This window comes from Lepidochelys kempii, chromosome 5 (assembly GCF_965140265.1).
Source record: "Lepidochelys kempii isolate rLepKem1 chromosome 5, rLepKem1.hap2, whole genome shotgun sequence".
Lineage (NCBI taxonomy): Eukaryota > Metazoa > Chordata > Testudines > Cheloniidae > Lepidochelys > Lepidochelys kempii.
This window is the reverse complement of record NC_133260.1, coordinates 36,599,851-36,618,131: the sequence shown is the minus strand read 5'-3', so window position 1 is coordinate 36,618,131 and position 18,281 is coordinate 36,599,851. Positions and strand designations below refer to the sequence as shown.

At 42.4% G+C, this 18,281-nt stretch overlaps 1 protein-coding gene across 9 annotated transcripts; it reads right to left on the bottom strand.

The window, feature by feature from the left end:
• Positions 1-5,789: 5,789 nt before the first annotated feature.
• On the bottom strand, positions 5,790-16,935 carry SETD9 (SET domain containing 9). 9 transcript variants are annotated; one of them, XM_073343983.1, is made up of 8 exons: positions 16,695-16,732; positions 15,796-15,905; positions 13,793-13,862; positions 12,115-12,479; positions 10,632-10,755; positions 9,356-9,471; positions 8,033-8,138; positions 5,790-6,160 (listed from the first exon to the last, which is right to left on the bottom strand). In XM_073343983.1, exons 4-8 carry the CDS (start codon positions 12,362-12,364, stop codon positions 6,073-6,075), a joined length of 684 nt encoding a protein of 227 aa, XP_073200084.1. In that variant the 5' UTR covers positions 12,365-12,479; positions 13,793-13,862; positions 15,796-15,905; positions 16,695-16,732; the 3' UTR covers positions 5,790-6,072. The 9 variants fall into 9 exon arrangements, with proteins under 9 accessions (XP_073200084.1, XP_073200083.1, XP_073200082.1 ...); XM_073343982.1 differs by lacking the exons at positions 15,796-15,905; positions 16,695-16,732 and adding an exon at positions 16,743-16,921; XM_073343981.1 differs by lacking the exon at positions 15,796-15,905 and having other exon boundaries at positions 16,695-16,784.
• Between the last annotated feature and the right edge of the window lie 1,346 nt (positions 16,936-18,281).

Genomic DNA, 18,281 nt, shown 5'->3' with positions numbered 1-18,281 from the left:
TTTTTCTTTTGTAAAATTGCTTTCATGCATCTGCAACACTTTATGTATCACTTGAATATCTCCTAATGTGTGAATGTTTTTTGAGATGTGTAGGACACTCACTTTGATAGTATGGCAATATCTGATCTAGTTACTACATAGGCAAGAGAGATTCTTTGGACATCTATTGTAACAGAAAGGCACAAACAGGTTTCACTTTATCTACTCATCTTGTAAACACCGTGGCGTCAGAACAGCACATTTTGGAGTATTCAATAGTAGTATCAATAAAATAGCACTTCTCAACTGCAGACAATTTTTAAGAAGCCTTACCCCCTCCTTGTGGGGAATGGGAATGTATCCTATCCCCCAATGTATATAGAAACTATGTCCGAGCTAAAGTGACTTGCCCAAAACCATATGAGGAGGGTTAAACCAGATTAGAATGTTTAATTCTTGGCTTCCGGTGCTCAGACCATGCCTCTCCTGAGCAAGTGTATTTGAGTCATTAATTTGCAACTGAGTATTTTTAATATCCTTGATGAGATTATCAAATCTAGGAGTAATACTAATGGTGCTTGCTCAGCATTACAGCACCTAACCTTTGGGTAGCCTGCTGCCTGGTGGAATCCTCAAGCCCAAGGCAGAGAGCCAAGCTCCCCACACACTGCATGGGGAGAGCTAAGCGCCTAAGAAAAGGATCCTTAGAAGACAGCAAGCTCAGCAGGAAGCTGCCTACAGTAGCCAGGAGTGAAAAGCTGAGGAAAGGGGTGTGGAGACAACTGGGGAGAGGAGCGTGGCTTAGGCGCCTGACCTGGTGTGCCTCACTGATAGGCCAAAGGGGTGCCTCCCTCCAGTCAGGATGCCCAGGCATCCATCGTCAGCTGGAGTAAGGCACATAAGCCAGGTCACCTGCCTAGGTAGTCTGTGCCCTAGCAGCTGAATACTCCCTTCCCCTTGCTCATATTTAATAACTTTTTTTCTCTCTCCCTATTTTTCCCTGTGCTTCTGACTACCTTTTTGAGAGTGCTGTGTTCTGCTCCCCCTGCCCCAACCTCTTGGTGGCCGGCAGCAGCGTCCAACAGGTATCAGGTCCTAGATTTGCTCAGGGTAAATGTACAGGATCAGGCCTGGCTGGCAAGATAGACCCTGCTTTGTGTGAGAATGTCACTTTGGGACCTCTGGGACTCTGGCATGTGCTAAGGCTCTGAGCAGCTCATTAACTGTGAGATGGCATCAATGTTTAGGCAGCTTTGTGAATGCCAACTGGCAGAAACATGACCTATGGTGTTAGGTAGCAGCTGAGTGGCAGCTTTGAGAATGTCAGTGAGGCTAAACAGTAGATCTAGGTGTCTTAAGAGTTAGGTCACTAGAGTACCTTTGAGGATCTGAGTCTCTGCTTCCCCTCACGGGCATGCTTATAACAGTTTCTCTCAGTGGCAGCTTTCTCTGTCTAATACACACCCCCAGCTTGCCAAACCAGCCCCAGTTGCTGCATTTGCAGTCGGGAAGCCATCAGCCCACACAGTTGAGCTTCTGATCAGGCCTTGCCATGCAGCTTATTACCTTAAGGGGTGACTTCTACTGTTTCCAGTTATCTCACTACAGAAAGTGATCCCTCCTTTTAGCCTGAAAGAGGATCCATCAGAGGAAATGTAAATGCAGCTGCTGCCTAAACTTACCGTTGTATGGATGAAAAGAGGATCTTTTTGCTTGTTCGCCCATTTTGTCTCTTATGCTGGTCGGGTCTGAAAGAACAGAGGACTTCCTCTTTCAGTTGCTTCCATTCTTTTATGTAAGCTGAATAAATGAGTAGACACTACAAATTCTTTTGTATATTACTATATAATTTGAGACAGTAATTATGAAACTAAGCAATTAGACTACATAACTCCCTACTAGAATGAGTTCTACATTAAAGTGAATTTGAGAAACTACTATTTAGAGTATGCAAGAAAGAGACCCTTTGTTGCTACAAATCAAGCTAATATCTATTTTAACCACAAACTTAAATACTAATCAGGGTGCATACAATTAATTGTTTACAGCTATCAGAAACCAAGCAGGGTACACCTAGAAATAAAGAAATTAAGAAAAAGTGAAGTGTTATAAGAAACAATGGTCAAAACTAAAATTATAGTTGCATATTTGATATGTCCAAAAAGCATCCTATAAGAATCAAAATGGAAGACTTGTAAAGAAATAAAATTGGTTGTAAAGTTTGCCAGTCTCTTTTGCCCTAGGTTACCACCCAATTTTTAATCTATTGCATATCAAATCTTACCACTTCTTAAATCACATCTAAGACAGCAATCACTTCATGTCTGTTTTCAACAGGAAGTACATCTATATGACAAACAATTATGGCAGAGTAGATACATTGTGCTTATTTTTGTATAAGAAATTCTGCTCAAGGTATGGAGAAGATTTGAACTAGTCAAATTAATGTTCCTAATTAAGATTTTGGAATGTCATTGTAAGGTCAATTACTCACACTGCCTTGGAAGTATTAGATCTTTGTATGGGTAATTTGAAACTAATGCTTAAAAAGAACAGGAGTACTTGTGGCACCTTAGAGACCAACAAATTTATTAGAGCATAAGCTTTCATAGGCTACAGCTCACTTCATCGGATGCATAGAATGGAACATATAGTAAGAAGATATATATATACACACGCATACAGAGAACATGAAAAGGTGGAGTAAGAGGCTAATTAATTAAGATGAGCTATTATCAGCAGGAGAAAAAAACTTTTGTAGTGATAATCAAGATGACCCATTTAGATAGTTGACAAGAAGGTGTGAGGCTACTTAACATGGGGAAATAGACTGAATCTGTGTAATGACCCAGCCACTCCCAGTCTCTATTCAAACCCAAGTTAATGGTATCTAGTTTGCATATTAATTCAAGCTCAGCAGTTTCTCGTTGGGGTCTGTTTTTGAAGCTTTTCTGTTGCAAAATTGCCACCTTTAAGTCTGTTACTGAGTGGCCAGAGAGGTTGGAGTGTTCTCCTACCGGTTTTTGAATGTTATGATTCCTGATGTCAGATTTGTATCTATTTATTCTTTTGCATAGAGACTGTCTGGTTTGGTCAATGTACATGGCAGAGGGGTATTGCTGGTACATGATGGCATATATCACATTGGTAGATGTGCAGGTGAACAAGCCTCTGATAGCATAGCTAATGTGATTAGGTCCTATGATGGTGTCACTTGAATAAATATGTGGACAGAGTTGGCATTAGGCTTTGTTGCAAGGATAGGTTCCTGGGTTAGTGTTTTTATTGTGTGGTGTGGTTGCTGGAGAGTATTTGCTTCAGGGTAGGGGGCTGTCTGTAAGTGAGGACTGGTCTGTCTCCCAAGATCTGGTCTGTCACCTTCAGCCCCCAACTAAAACCTCTCCAGCACATCATCAAAGATCTACAACCTATCCTGAAAAATGATCCCTCACTCTCACACATCTTGGGAAAAACCCTAACCCAGGAACCTGCTGATAATAGCTCATTTAAAATCTAGGAAGATGACTGGTTAATTTTAAGTGGAAGTCCCTCAAACATTGATGCATTCTTATGCTAATTAATTCTAATACATCATTTTTACATGGGTGTTAGGAGTTGACTATTAGAATTAATTAGCATAAGAATGCACCAATGTTTGAGGGACTTCCACTTAAAAATTAACCAGTCATCTTCCCAGATTTTAAATCCAACAGAGAAATTGTGTTTATTGTATTATTCATAGTCCAAAGCCTGAAGAGAATATTGTGATCATCTAGTTTGGCCTCCTGTGTAACACAGGCCTAAGAACATCCCCAAAATAATTCTTAGAGCAGATCTTTTAGAAAAATATCCCTTCTTTCTTTAAAAATTGTCAGTGATGGAGAATCCTTCAATGATCCTTGGTGAATAGATTAACCATTGGAACAATCAAAAATGTATACCTTGTGTCCATTCTGAATTTGTATAGCTTCACCTTCCAGCCATTGGATTATGTTCAGTTTAGAAATCTGATTTGTCATCATGCTGGTAATTAAGTTCCTAACAATTCTACATTACCTTCTCCTCTACTCCATTACCCTTTGAACAGCAGCATTTACTGAAACCCATTAAGATTTTATAAAATAAGGTCTTGTATTTCTTTGTGTAGCTAAGTAACAGAAATCTAAAGAATGCACAAGTTTTGTTTATATATAAAACCATTTAATGTCCTCCCACTTTACTGCATTGTTCTTATATCTTTCTCCATCCCCTCATGTCTGCTTAACCTCAATACCACCACCTGCCCAGCTTCCCACCATCTTGATTTACCTCCTGGATGTGTCTGGTAGCTCATAGCTGTATCCTGCTGCTGGTTCTGCTCTCCTAAAGGTAGTCTTTGGTTCTCTCTTGCTACCAGCAAGGAGATATTGGCTGCAACTGCCAGATCTAGTCCAGGTTCTTGTGAGGACTCTTGCTTCCTCTTACATAGGAGCAGGCCCTAAGGAAGGCTGTTTAGCTGGTTTCTCATTTTCAGCAGCATTAACAAGGAGGAGCCAGCTCCCCGTGGTCTGCTCCCACTCTGCCGAATGCAGCTGAAGGCCTGCAGTCCTGGATTACCTTAAAAAACATTCCAAGCTAGTAGTGCTGGAATAAGGAAGCCGTTCTGAGTAAAACGGCAGTAAACGTGACCTCCCTAGTTTTAAGATGAGTATACTTTAAATGATAATTTCTTAAAGCTATTAACATACAAGTAGGATGATGACAATGGCTTTGGGTTGCATTGCTGCTTGGAGATTAAACATAGTTAACACCCCTTTCTTCTAAAATGCCAAGACTAGTAATTTCCATATGGCTGTAAACTTCACTTTGTGCCAAACACACAAGAAGATACAATAGCCCCAGAGTCTGAGTGCTGCACTGGTCTTCTTATGGGTGAGAGAGAAAGAAAAGGCACTGGTTACTGTCCTTGTCATCCAGGCTCTTCTTCAGAGGTCCACCAGCTCTGCTGCTTGCTCTGATTTCTTGATGGGGTGGCCTTGCACTTAGCAATCTTCTGCTAAGGCTAGGCCCCTCTAAAGCAATTCATGATTCAGTCTCAGATGAGGTGAGAAGATCAAATGGCAAAGAAGGGAAGTGGGTTCCCAGGTTGGCCTTTGAAGAGGACACTGGTGAGAATAGCAGACCACCCTGCTTCCTGTTTAGCATTAGCACTGTGAAAGGAAATGGCATGTACTGGAACCAGTGCTGTGTCCTGACCCTACCCTCAAAACAAAATGTGAGGTTTGCTTGCAGCTTTGGGACAAAGGCTGGGGGAATTATACTTTGCTTCACCAGACCTAAAGGCTGAAACGTTCTCTACAGTTTATGAAAATAAAATTTTCAAATAGTGCTTCAAAGAATTTGTGTTGGGGAATGATCACGTTAGCAAAAATATTAGACACTTGCTTTCAAAAAGACAACACTTCACTGGCATAAATTCAGTTAAATTGTAGTTGAAAATAGTCTCTCAAAACACCATGTGAAATGTCACAACTCAGAAATGTATAGGGAAAGCTACTGCTGTTAAAAAAAAACAAAAGGGCAGAAAGAGTGGAACTTATTTTCCAAAATGTAATGCTCCATTAATATGATCTAATTGCACCAGCAATTATGAAAAATTGTGGTGTGCAGAGGATCCCATTAGAAACACAACTGTAGCAGACACACTTTACTCAAAGGAGATGTTTTGTATAAATTATCTCCATTATAGCAAGAACAGCAGAATGGGTTAGAGGTTTAAAAATGGATCACAGTGATACGCATATAGACAAAACAGAAGATGAAATAGCATATTCAGAAGCTAGATTTTAATTTCATGAGCTATTGTGCAGTTAGCTGAAAACCAATTAAACTTGCAGTAGCATTAGCATCTGTAAACTTAATGATGTAAACAGCTGCAAACCTCCACAACTGTATCAAAATTGAAATAATATTTACATGAAAATATAGCTTTGTAGCCCATTTTTAATTGGAAAGCACAGCTCTCCATTACACAGAGATGCACAGGAGGTGCCAAGTGTACACACAGTAAATATCTTAATGGCAAAGAATTCTTTAATCCATGGTTTCATTGATTCAGTTGACAATGGTGTAGTAATTAGAAAAAAGCTCTTCTCCTTGCTTAATCTCTCTCAGAGTGACAAGAACCACACACCTCAAGGGGCTGCAAAACAAGAGAAGTAAAAAGGGGCATTTCACCAATTTATTAAACTGATCATGGTAAGATGCTAAGACTGGTTATGGCTATATTAATTCTCGTTCACACAGAAAAACTGGAAATCCTTTGATACTGTACAAATATAGCTGAAATATACATGTCAAATTATAGGCGATACTCATGTCCAATTTCAATCTTTAACAATAGAAAAGCACAGAAAACATTTATATGTAAATATTGTTACAAAGTAGACAGGCTGTATACACAAACAAAAAAGACTTTGCTATGATGTGAGGAAAAGATACTAAAGCAGACAAGGCAGGGGCTATGGCAAGGATGTTCAAGCACAAGGACATTGTTCTACACACACCTACCACCAACTGCAGATAAACCTACACTCAGGCAAGCCACATCTGGAGAGGAGACCAGTCAGCTAAAGTCCTTGTCCTACCAGGACATATGATGAGAGTTGTAGCTTTTCCACAAGCCTTAGTTTATGGATCAAAAGCTGCTGTTGTGTTTAACATCATGTCAGCTGGACATGGTGAACCCTAAACTGAATCACAACTAGCTGGCACAATATTAAATGTAAGAGTCCTGTCTAAGCTAAGTGCCAAATAGTATTACTATCATGTAAGATATCTCAGCTCTTCAAGAGCATGTTCTAATATGATGTATGATGAGATTTTAAAAGTCACAGAAGGAATCTGGATTTAAAATTAATGGGAACAGGGCAGTCAAATCTCTGCTGTAATTTCCAACTGTAGATGAGCCCTAAGCAGGTAAATTTAAGGTAGGTTGGGTCTGTTTATGCTGAATTTCCAAACTTGTCAAGTATTTGGGTTTCTTGTATGTGTATCTTAACTTTGGGGACAAGAAGTCAAGAAATTCAATTACATTCTTTATTTACCCTTAAATTACCGATACAAATTCTCAGCTTTAACTTTGCCTTAACTAAGTCTTTTGTCTGAGATTAGTGATAGTCTCTTCCATGACATTGCCAACCACGCTCTCCACCCAAAAACTAATAGCTCCAGAACCACACGAAAAGTTTTAGCTGATCCACTACAACTTTGCATTGTAGAATATATTGAAGTCTGAAGAAGGTGATAGGTTCTCCAATCTCTAAGATCAAGAAGCACTCAAGCCACTTGGCCAGATCAGCAGTTCATTGCATTCAAAAACAGAACTGATGCTGGAATCTGTTCAAAGTTTTTCATCCTGCTGTGAATTTTCTCAGATTTCAAAAAAATGAATGTTTCCAGAGTCTTTGCAAAGAATAAATTTACAAGATCTCAGGTCATAACCAGGATTTTGTGACTATCCAGCTGCAGATCAATTGCCCTTTGTATCACACAGTCTATTTTGCCAGAATTTGTAACTCTAGTAGTTTCAAATTGCATCTGCCTGAATATAAAGATACTGTGGATTTCCTCTAGCAAACTCATCCGCTTGCTCTCTTATCTAGAGAAAATTGGAAGAGAGGGATATTAAGAGGATGATGCTAATCAGTTCAGACACCAAATATCACCAACTTTAAAAGGGATATAATCTGATAAGGAATATTGCCCACATTTTAAATTTACATTTGAATTAAAGTTAAAGGCACTCCTGTGATTGGCTACAATACAAGCAAAAATATAATACCGTTTCAGTGGAATTCACAAATTGTTCCTTGGCAGCTCTAAAGCAGTAGCTTAACAAAATTCATCCCCAGAGCTCTGCTGATAAGTGCAGGTATAAAACAGGTTCCCTTATAAAAGCTAACCCTTTCTTAACAGGGCTGTGTTTTTGAGTAGCTCACCTCAGCAGGGATGAACTTTGTTCACTTACTAATTTGGCTTTTTGAATGCTATAAAAACGTGTAAGTGTACTTACATAGGTATGTCATGGCTGTAGGTGATGTTTGGAAGATACTGTTTCAGTTCTATTGGAAAATATTCAGGCACATCAAACTCCTGATAACAGACGTTGGCTGCCTTGTCTTGGGGGGGTGTGGAGGGACGGGGGACAAAAAGCAAAATTCTTATGCACGCCTGAGAAATTCGTAAGCAGTTTATATATGTAAATGCAAAGAATTCTTCTGAAAACAAGTACTAGCTGTGCTTATTATGAGTGAAATTCCCCCCCTGTGGTGAGAGCCAGCACAAGACCTATGCACTGCATAAGCCCCATTTAAGCCCTAGTTTGAGAGCTTAAGTGGTGCATAGGCCTTGTGTTGGCCCCCTGAGCAGGGGTCAAGTTCATCCTAATTTAACTAAATAGTAGTTCTTGTTATCCATTGGACCACCAGGGTGCCCAGCTTGCATAGCTCAGAATGGAGCTTACAGCATCAATAATACCTAGCTCTGTCTTTATGACCATTCACGCCTTAGCCTCTCTGGTCAGGATGCCTACATTGGTGGCACTTGTGCAGTGGTTTATTTATGATGTGGACACCTATTCCTGGGCAATGCACTGAGATCCACACTCATTTCACAGGCAGAGTCTCTGGGGACCATGAAACACTTCGTATCTCACAACCAATCCCACGAGCCACCCACTCTCTCAGCATTTTATAGTTATATACTTTGTATTGAGGAAGGGCATGAGGGTAAGTTGCCCCACTCTCTGTATCCCACAGTGTAGTCACATTAACTAACAAAGACGTTGCTGGACTCATCTATTGCATATAGATTTCTGAGACTTCCTTAATCAAAAAATCCTTTTATAGTCAGTGAGTGAACTGTGATGTAAAAAAGCTTTCATTCAAAAATGTTTACCATGTATTAGGATTGCCAAATAAATTTTCAGAAGAATTACGTATTAACAACATTATGCAATATAAAAGGTTCTCCAACTATTCGTAAGAGGGACCAGTCCATGGATTTCCTTTCCCCTACAGTCCAAGTTTACTGCTTTTGTTTTCAAAATGTTGAATTCTGCAGACCAGCAGGACAGGACCACTAGGCATTAGCAGACTATACAAACGTGAGATTTTCAAAGCTGCCCTTGCAGATTTGGATACCCAATTCCCGTGAATGACTGGAAATTTCAGCCTGAGAACCTCTGCTACACCATCAAGTGTGCTCAGGCCTCTTTGAAAAGGTCACTTCTGGATGGAGTGCCATTCTTTATCAATTACAGAGCTCCATCCCCAACAAAAGTCATTTCCACATTTAAAGTCAGCTTGGAGACTGGGAAATCTACATTCCAACTTACTGTGTGAACAGTTGTTAACATACTGCCCTACCGCCAGAGGATTTTGCACAACAGGTGTGAGCCAAGTAATGTCGCTCATTTGAAAAGGACCAACTTGATCTCTCTTGCTGCATGATCTGAAAGGAGTTACAATATTAGCTAGAAATATAGGTTTCTTTTCTTGATGCTTGTTTTGACTATTATTTCAACTTCTGGAAATACACAAAAGTTAGCTTCAGTTACATTTCCCCAACAGTATTTGACTGATTCATTAGAGTATAAAACTGGCATTCAGGCAATAGATTATTCAAAAGACAGGCTGATCCTTTAAAAATAGAATATTAAACAGTTTAGCTGTGTTATGCAGGAGGTCAGACTAGATGATCACAGTGGTACCTTCTGGCTTTGGAATCTATGGCTTTTATCAAAACCCCAAGGACTAAATAAAACAGAATCTACAAGAGAAGCTGAAATGAGGGAATTCTTACAATAAGCAAAAACTATCCCCAAACTCACCATCTTTAAAGAAATATCATTACTTTCAATTTCCCTTTTGGGCTGTGCGGAGAAGGGTCACTACAAGGTCACCCTCAGTCTTGTTCCCAGAACCCAAACTAGATACAAGGGGTTTGTCCTTTCAGGTTGTTTCCTAGTTATTGTTAATTCTATTTTGGATTTGTGATGTTTACATTCTGCACAGGTGTTGCTATAAATTGAATTTCCCTGGAAACTAAAATTTGGTAAAGTGCATGTTAGCCCCTAAGCTACTCAAAGTACAGACTTACTCTTCTGCATTTATTCAAAGTCCTGCTTTATTAAAAACTTTTTAAAGGCAAGTAAGGGCTAGATAATATGCCCTTTGGTACCAGAGTTCATGCTCTGTGACATGCAAAGATTTTCTTTTCTAATCCATCAACCAGATTTAATTAGAAACCCGAAAATATGCTTTAAAAACTTTATACTCAATCACTAGATTTAAGCATATTTTCCTCATTAAAAAATCACAGCTATTTAAGCATCAGTTTTCAACAAAGTGCATCTTGTCAAATTTACCGATTGGCACACGACGTGATATTAACATATCACATCCAATAGCTTCCAGCCTCATTACAAGAAAATAGACTGACCACACTGCATCTTATATTACAGTACATAATATTTTATTTTATTTTTCCCCATATGGTAAATCGGATAAACCCAACTACTTTTGGTTTCAGATAACAGTGTGATTAGATAACCATAATACCTTTCAATACGTGAATTGATTTTTGTTCTCCTATTTCTTTTGATTGCTTACCTGTACACCGCTTTTGATATTCCTTTATCATTCCCATCAATAAGTACACCATCTATGCATCTAAAAATAAATGGATTGCCAATGGACTGGAAAAAGATGGGCTCATACTTTTGATATACTGTACCTGTTGTAAGACAGACATGGATATTTTAGAAGGCAATAAATAAAAGTGTCAAAATGGGGTTAGTAGTCATGATCCAGTCTCCCAGAGAGAGGCCAAAAGTGGCAGAGGGATAAGAAGATTATTCTTTCCTCAGTTCATGAACTTCCATTAATAATTTTGAAAGAACAGACAGAACTGCACTGATCTGATGTTTCCCCAGTCCAGCAGTTGCCCTCTCATGGTATATCTGTGCCACCATCTTAGAACTTAGAAGCTGCTCTAACTTAAGCTAACTTGCTGTGGTCTCCTAGGTCAGGGCCATAAACCAACTGAGACACAGAATAGGTGTAGCCCATGCATACTCCACTCTGCCCTGCTCCCCTTCCCTGTATCTCCACTAGGGGGAGCAGTTAGCTACAGAACTGGCTATACCACTTTATACCAGAGGAGAACTCCCCTACAAGCAGGGTAATTCTCAGCTACCCAGTTAAGTCCAGATTCCACCGTCAGAGAAGCACAAATGGTCACAACAACAGATGAAAATTTAGGCTGATGTTCCTAAATGCCAACTCATACTCATCCTGGGATTTGATAATCCATTTCTGCCTCTTACATCACCAATCACAATAAATATTCTGCAGTAAGAATTTAACTGGTGATTGTGTTGTTCACAGCAGAACAGAATTCAGCTTGCTCTCTGACAGCCGTCCTGACTCTGAAGTGCTAACAGAACTAAAAATGTTGTTAAACAAAGTAAGCTAATTTCACTCCAAGAGACAAGGAGTTGGAGCAAAGTAAGAAGTGACATTTTTTCATATTCACTTTTTGGAGCATAGTGTCACTAGATAGGAATTTTACTCATTGTTCCCCTATTCTGGTCTTCTACATCCTTTTCCTGTACATTCTCCTTTCATTCTTAATTTTATAAATATATCTTTGTGCTGTGAAATTTTCTATATTCTGCCCACTGATATCGAGAGAGAGATTAATAGACTCAATCTTGCAAACACTTATGCATATGAACAACTTTATGAACATGAGTTGGTTCACTGAGTTACATGGGATTGCTCACATGCATAAAATTACTCATGTGCATTAGTGTTTACAGAAATCAGGGACAAATCTTCTACCAGTTCAAACCAGATCTTGGGTACTCAGAGAACATGAAATATAATCTTTTTTCTTATCACCAAAAGATTTCCAAATCAGTTTACACATGGAAATACCTTTACAAATATTAACCTGTGATTTTAGCAAGGTATCAAAGTTAAAATGCTAAAAAAGTTAAAAATGAGATACCAATTCAGTCATGCAGTCAGTAACCGCACAGGTAGCAATCATGTTCAACTTATTTGGAAAAATGACAAAGTATTTCATTACCAGGATACATAGATACAACTGCCCCTTTTGGCACAAAACCTTTGGTAACAAAGACTCCTGTTCCAGCAGAAATCAGTGAACTCCGATCGCGAGTAATACTGAACCCTAATGTATTAAACAGAACTTCTTCTGGATTAAAGATGTTTTGACTTTGATGGTTGTAACCAGTTGTTTTTGATCTCTTAAACTCAATAGCCAGTAATTCCAGATATTTGGATTTAACTTCTGGAAGTAAGGTAAAGAAGTCCATTTGTCTACCAAAGTCATTTATGAACAGAGCTTTAAAGATTTTCAGCAGTGTTTCAAGGACATCTTCATCAGAGATAATTTTGTCTTTGCACTTTTCTGGTACGTATCGGATGGTCCTGTGGCAGAAGAAAAAAATATTCTAGCATCAAGTTTGCCTATAAGAACAAGCAGTCAGAAATGTTATTGCAACAAAAAGCACTTGATTGCTTTTACGTTACATGGCTGAAACAAGCAATACAAAAGGATAGTCTTTCATGCATATGCACCCTTGAATTTTTGAAAATGCAGGTCGATGGCCTATGCAAGCTTTGAACCTTAATGATACCTCATTAAAATTCATTGCTCATGTGCTAAGTAGTGAAGAAAGTAACAATTCCTGTGTAGATTAAACAGTATGCTGATTAGTGTGGCTCTAATATATATATTTCTTAGAACAACGTTCAATGAGTTAATATCAAGTAATTTTACTATTAAAAAGAGGCCTGATATGATCTTGTTGGGTAATATTTCTTTTTAAATTCATCTGGCTACTCTTGTGCATTGACTATAGCATTATTAAAAAGACTGGTTTAAAAATTTTTGATGCAAATGACAGGTAAAATTTTCAAAAATACCTAAATTACAAAGGAGCCTAAGTCCCATTTTCTAAAGAGACGTAGGTGCTTAGGAGCCTTAATTTCATTGAAAGTCAGTGAGAGAGTTAGGTTCCTAAGGGTGATATTCAAAAGAAGGACTTAGGCTGAGCATTTGCAGTACCTAGTGGCCCCAGCTGCCAAGTGAGATTCATAGCCCTGAGCTGGGTGGCTCCCTAGGCACCTAAAAAGAATTAACAGAAACCACTGTGCTAAATAGGGAGTCACTTAAAGGAGCCAGTAAGAAAAGCTCTGCGGAGAGGTGTGGCCTACGCCCAGCCCCTCAAAGGGAGTTAGATGTCTAAGGCTATGTCTACACTACACAGCTTTTAGCGACAGGGCTGTCTCACCACAGCCGTGCCACTAAAAGTCGTGTAGTGTAGCCGCTGTTTGTCGGCTCTCCTGCCGACAATGTGCTGTTCACACTGGCACTTGTTGCGGCAAAACTTTTGTCTTTCGGGGGCGGAGGGGGGGGTTAACACCTCTGAAAGACAAAAGTTTTGTCATTCAATAGCCAGTGTCATTCAATAGCCTAACTCCAGGCTAGAGGGAAGCTCTTCTCTCCACTCAGGATTCACAGTCATGAACCCTCTCCTAGAGTTGGGTGTCTAAACCTGATAAGCCGTTTGTCACGAAAAACCATGGAAACTTCAGTGCCTACAGGGTTAGGCCACAGCTGAGGGTGGTTGTGAGGATCTAAATTTTGGATTTAGGAGCCTAAAGTGGCAGTGGACACTAAAGTCCACCTTGTGAATCTCAGCTTAGGTGCCTAAGTCACTTTTGAAAATGGGACTTACCTGTCTAAGTCACTTGGGCACTTCTGAAAATTTTTGATGTCTCATTCTGATCTAGTCCCACCTGAACTGGCTGTTAAGAAAGAATTTTAGAGCATAAATAAAACTAAAGAACAATAATCCTAAACTTTTTCAACTATTATCCTAGGCTAGCTTGAACACTTAAAATTGATGACAGGAAAACTCTAGATGCATCCGATGAAGTGAGCTGTAGCTCACGAAAGCTTATGCTCAAATAAATTTATTAGTCTCTAAGATGCCACAAGTACTCCTTTTCTTTTTGCGAATACAGACTAACACGGCTGCTACTCTGAAACCTAAATTTCATAGTTACTTTTTGACTTTTCTTTTACAAAGGTGTGAAAATAGCAAGATTAGAGCCTACATTCTTAAGCTTCTAGTTTCCGACTTTATTCAGAATTGGATTCTGTAATATGGTAAGAACAGTAAGACATTGTTATAAAGCTACATTTTCTGCTAACTTAAGACACCCTGCATAAGTTTACAAGCATACAATAATATAGTGGTTTTCAAACTTTTTTCCTCAGGACCCAGCTGAAGAAAATTGTTGATGCCCGTGACGCAATGAAGCTGGGGATGAGGGGTTTGGGGTGTGTGAGGGGCTCAGGGCTGGGGCAGAGAGTTAGGGTGTGGGGGTGAGGGCTGTGGCCAGGAATGAGGGGTTCAGGGTGTGGGAGGGGGCTCTGGGCTGGGGTTGCAGGCTCTGGGGTGGGGCCATGGATGAGGGGTTTGGGGTGCAGGAAGGGGCTCCGGGTTTGGGAGGGGGCTCAGGGCTGGGGCAGGGGACATGGCACCACAGACCGCGCTGCGCCCCAGAAGCAGCCAGCAGCCGGTCCAGCTCCTAGGCGGAGGCATCCAAGCGGCTGCATGAAGCTCTCGCCCCCAGGCACCACCACCCCCCCCCAGCTCCCACTGGCCAGTGTTCGGGGCGGAAGCATCGTATGGAGCCCCATGACCCCCCCGCCTAGGAGCCGGACCTGCTGCTGGCCACTTACGGGGCCCAGCACAGTGTCAGAACAGGTAGGGACTAGCCTGCCTTAGCCGGGCAGCACCGTGGACAGAACTTTTAACGTCCCAGTCAGTGGTGCTGAGCAGAGGCACTGCACCCAGGGCCTTCCATTCCACGACCCACTACTGGGTCACGACCCGCAGTTTGGAAACCACTACAATAACAGACAGCCCAGGAGCGATTGTAAGGCCGTGATTCATTAGAAGAGCTCTGTTGAGATCATTAAATGACAAGAACTTGACTTGAGATACTTATGAGTTCCACCAGATAATCAATTTAATGTTGTATTCAATCCAGGGCTTCTGTTGTTTATTACAAAAATTAGAAGTAACAAAGACCTATTTGACCATCTAATCCAAACTCCTGCCAATGCAGAATTGTTCCCTACAGTACATTCTCAAATGCTTTCTTCGCTCTAGATTTAATGGCTCAAACAACAAAGCTACCATTTCCCTTGGAAGATTATTCCAGTTTGATGCTGTACCTCTTTGAAAGTATATTCCTTGATCTGTAAAATGTATAGGGGACACAAGTGTAGGATCTCAGAGCAGCAGACTGAGGAAAATAGCATAGGGCAATATCATCAGTAAACAATGTGACCAAGCAGACAGAAGAAAGGAAAAAGAACATAACTTCTTCGTGCACTGAACGTATGAATCAGGGGACAGATAATTTAGCTCTCAGGATAATCCTGTCACGCTCACTATACAAAAAATTAAGACAAGAATCTTTTCAAAACCACCTAAGTGGCTTTGAAGGCCCAAATCTCATTTTAAAAAATGGACTTGGGCACCTAAGAACCTAAGTCACATTGGAAAGGAGACTGGAGGTCCTGAATCACTTAGATACTTCTGAAAATGGTTTCAGAGCGGTAGCCCCTGCTAGTCTGTAGCAGCAAAAAAAAAAAACCCGAGTACTACTAAGGTGCCCAAAGTCAATAAACGTGTTAGTCTCTAAGGGTGCCACAAGCACTCACCCTCCTTTTTCCTTTTGAAAATGTTACTCTCAGCTTCCATTTAGATCATCTGGCAGGCACCAAGACCTGGGTCTTGTATAGTCCTTAAAACGCAGCCCTACCCTAAAAAGCTAATGTGGAAACAGAAACTTACTAGTTTAGCGTGGTGCTCGGTGTATGATATCTTGCTCCTATTAAAATCAAAGGAAATGTTGCCAATGATTTCAATGGGGGCAGGATTTCGGCCTCTGTAGTCACTTTATAGGTGTTAGGTACAGAGTGAAATACACCCTTCCTACGCTGGAGTCCCGCCACCACTGCAGAGCCAAGGAAGCTATGGGAGGGGAGCTGCAACCTCCGATGCTGCCGCATGCAGCCACCTAGGAACTGAGCTCCCGATGCCTTGCCCGCCCGCCCGCCCGCCCGCTTACTATGGGCGACGCTGCCTCGGGAGCAATGAATCCAGCTCCTGTGCAGATACCGCAGCGCGTCTGCTGGGATGACAAGCCAGACGGCATCTGAAAATAGCCGAGGCATAACCTCGGAGCTGAGCCGCACGTTTAGGGCGCCGGTGTGGGGGAGGCAAGAGAGAAGCCGACCCCCAGGTTTACCTCCACACAGCCCGGGCTGGGAATGGGCTCTGATGCGTCACCCCCCCGGCTCAGGCAGGTGGCGGTGAGCCGCAGCGGAGAGGAGCAAGGGAGCTCCAGCCCCGCCGCACGCTCCCCGCCCCGCGCCGCTCCAGGCGGGCCGCTCCGGGCGGGCGCCGCCGGCTGCGTTTGGGTGGCGCGCTCTGCAGCCCGGGCGGGAGGGGCGGGGAGGGTCTGCTTCCACGGCGGGCGGTTTCCCGCGGACAGGCTCCCCGCCACGCCCGGGGCGCTGGGCCCCGCAGGGTGCGCCCGCGGCCCCGGCCCGCTCACCTGCGCTTGCGGCGGAGGTGGAGCGCGATCCAGGGCACGAAGCGGTACCTGTAGGACGCCCAGCGCCGCCGCAGGGCCCGCAGCATGGCGAGAGAGCCCAGGGCCGCCCCTTTCCCCCTCAGCCGGGCCGGGCCTGGCGGCCCGCGGGAGCCACGTCGCCGGCGAGGTCTCGCGGCGCTGCCCCCGCTGGCGCCCAGCCCGGCGCCCGGGCCGCACTTCTACCCCCACCCCCGCTCCGGAGTCCCCGTGGCGGGCGGCCTGGTGCGCAGGCGCAGCAGAGACATCATCGACTGTCATTGAGCTCAACGCGGACTCGCGCTGAGTCTATAGTTACTTATAGGCCCGGTCGGCTCAGGTCACTTTAGTGGAGCCCCCGTGATGACGTCAGAGGTAACGCAGCCAATCCCCCCACCATTGCTGTGCTGCTTATTTGCATGAGGGAGTTCGATTGGTTGGAATGGCTCAGTGGTCTGAGTTTGATCGGACTCATGCATGAACAGTTCCTTCCTATCCCTACCTCACTTGGTCCAACTGTTAGGGCTGCCTGCGAGTTTGTGCATGGAGCCAGCACGGCTGGGGAAACTGAGGTATGAATGCAGATGGAGTCCTTAAAACACAGGCAGTGTGATGAGAGTGACCAGATAGCAAGTGTGAAAAATCAGGACTTTTTTGAGAGGAAGGGGTATAGTTGGGTATGTAAGAGAAAGACCCTAATATCTGGACAGGGATGGATTGATTAATAGACTAAAGTAGAAAGTAATACAGAGATACAAAAATTATTATGGGTATGGAAAGGCTGCCGTATAAGGAGAGATTAATAAAACTGGGACTTTTCTGCTTGGAAAAGAGATGACTAAGTGGGGGATACGATAGAGGTCTATAAAATCATGAGTGGTGTAGAGAAAGTAAATAAGGAAGTGTTGTTTACTCCTCATAACACAAGAACTAGGGATCACCAGATAAAATTAATAGGCAGCACGTTTAAAACAACCAAAAGGAAGTATTTTTTCACACAACACACAGTCAACTCCTTGTCAGAGGATGTTGTGAAGGCCAAGACTACAATAGCGTTCAAAAAAGAAGAGGAGGTTACTCACCCTGTGCAGTAACTGACGTTCTTTGAGATGAGTGTCCCTGGGGGTGCTCCACTGCAGGTGTTGGTGCGTCACTGCTCCTTCGCTCAGAGATTTTTACAGCAGTACTCATACCAGTCGTGCATGTGGAGAGCCTGCCCCCCTCGCTCTGAGTGTACCTTAATAGTATGTGTGCGTGACCAGTCTCCTCAGTTCCTTCTCTACAATGGAGGCTACCCCAACTCCGAAGTAGAGGGGAGGAGGGTGGGTAGCGGAGCACCCACAGGAACACTCATCTCGAAGAACGTCAGTTACTGCACAGGGTGAGTAACTCCTCTTCTTCTTCGAGAGATGTCCCTGGGGGTGCTCCACTCCAGGTGACTGAAAAGCAGTGTATGTCAAGGAGGTAGGGACTTCGGATTTGGTAGGAATGCAGTAGATAATACAGCTCTGCCTAATCATGTATCAGAGAGAGGTCCTTCAGTAAAGGCATAGTGCTTAACAAATGTGTGTT

Coding starts and splice junctions, on each gene's coding strand:
- SETD9 (XM_073343977.1), bottom strand. CDS start 16,780: ATGCTGCGGGCCCTGCGGCGGCGCTGGGCGTCCTACAGGTACCGCTTC. Junction 9,472..10,631: donor ATATCAAAAGCGGTGTACAG/GTAAGCAATCAA, acceptor AACTCCTTTCAG/ATCATGCAGCAAGAGAGATC. Junction 8,139..9,355: donor TGTTAACAACTGTTCACACA/GTAAGTTGGAAT, acceptor CACCCCCCCAAG/ACAAGGCAGCCAACGTCTGT.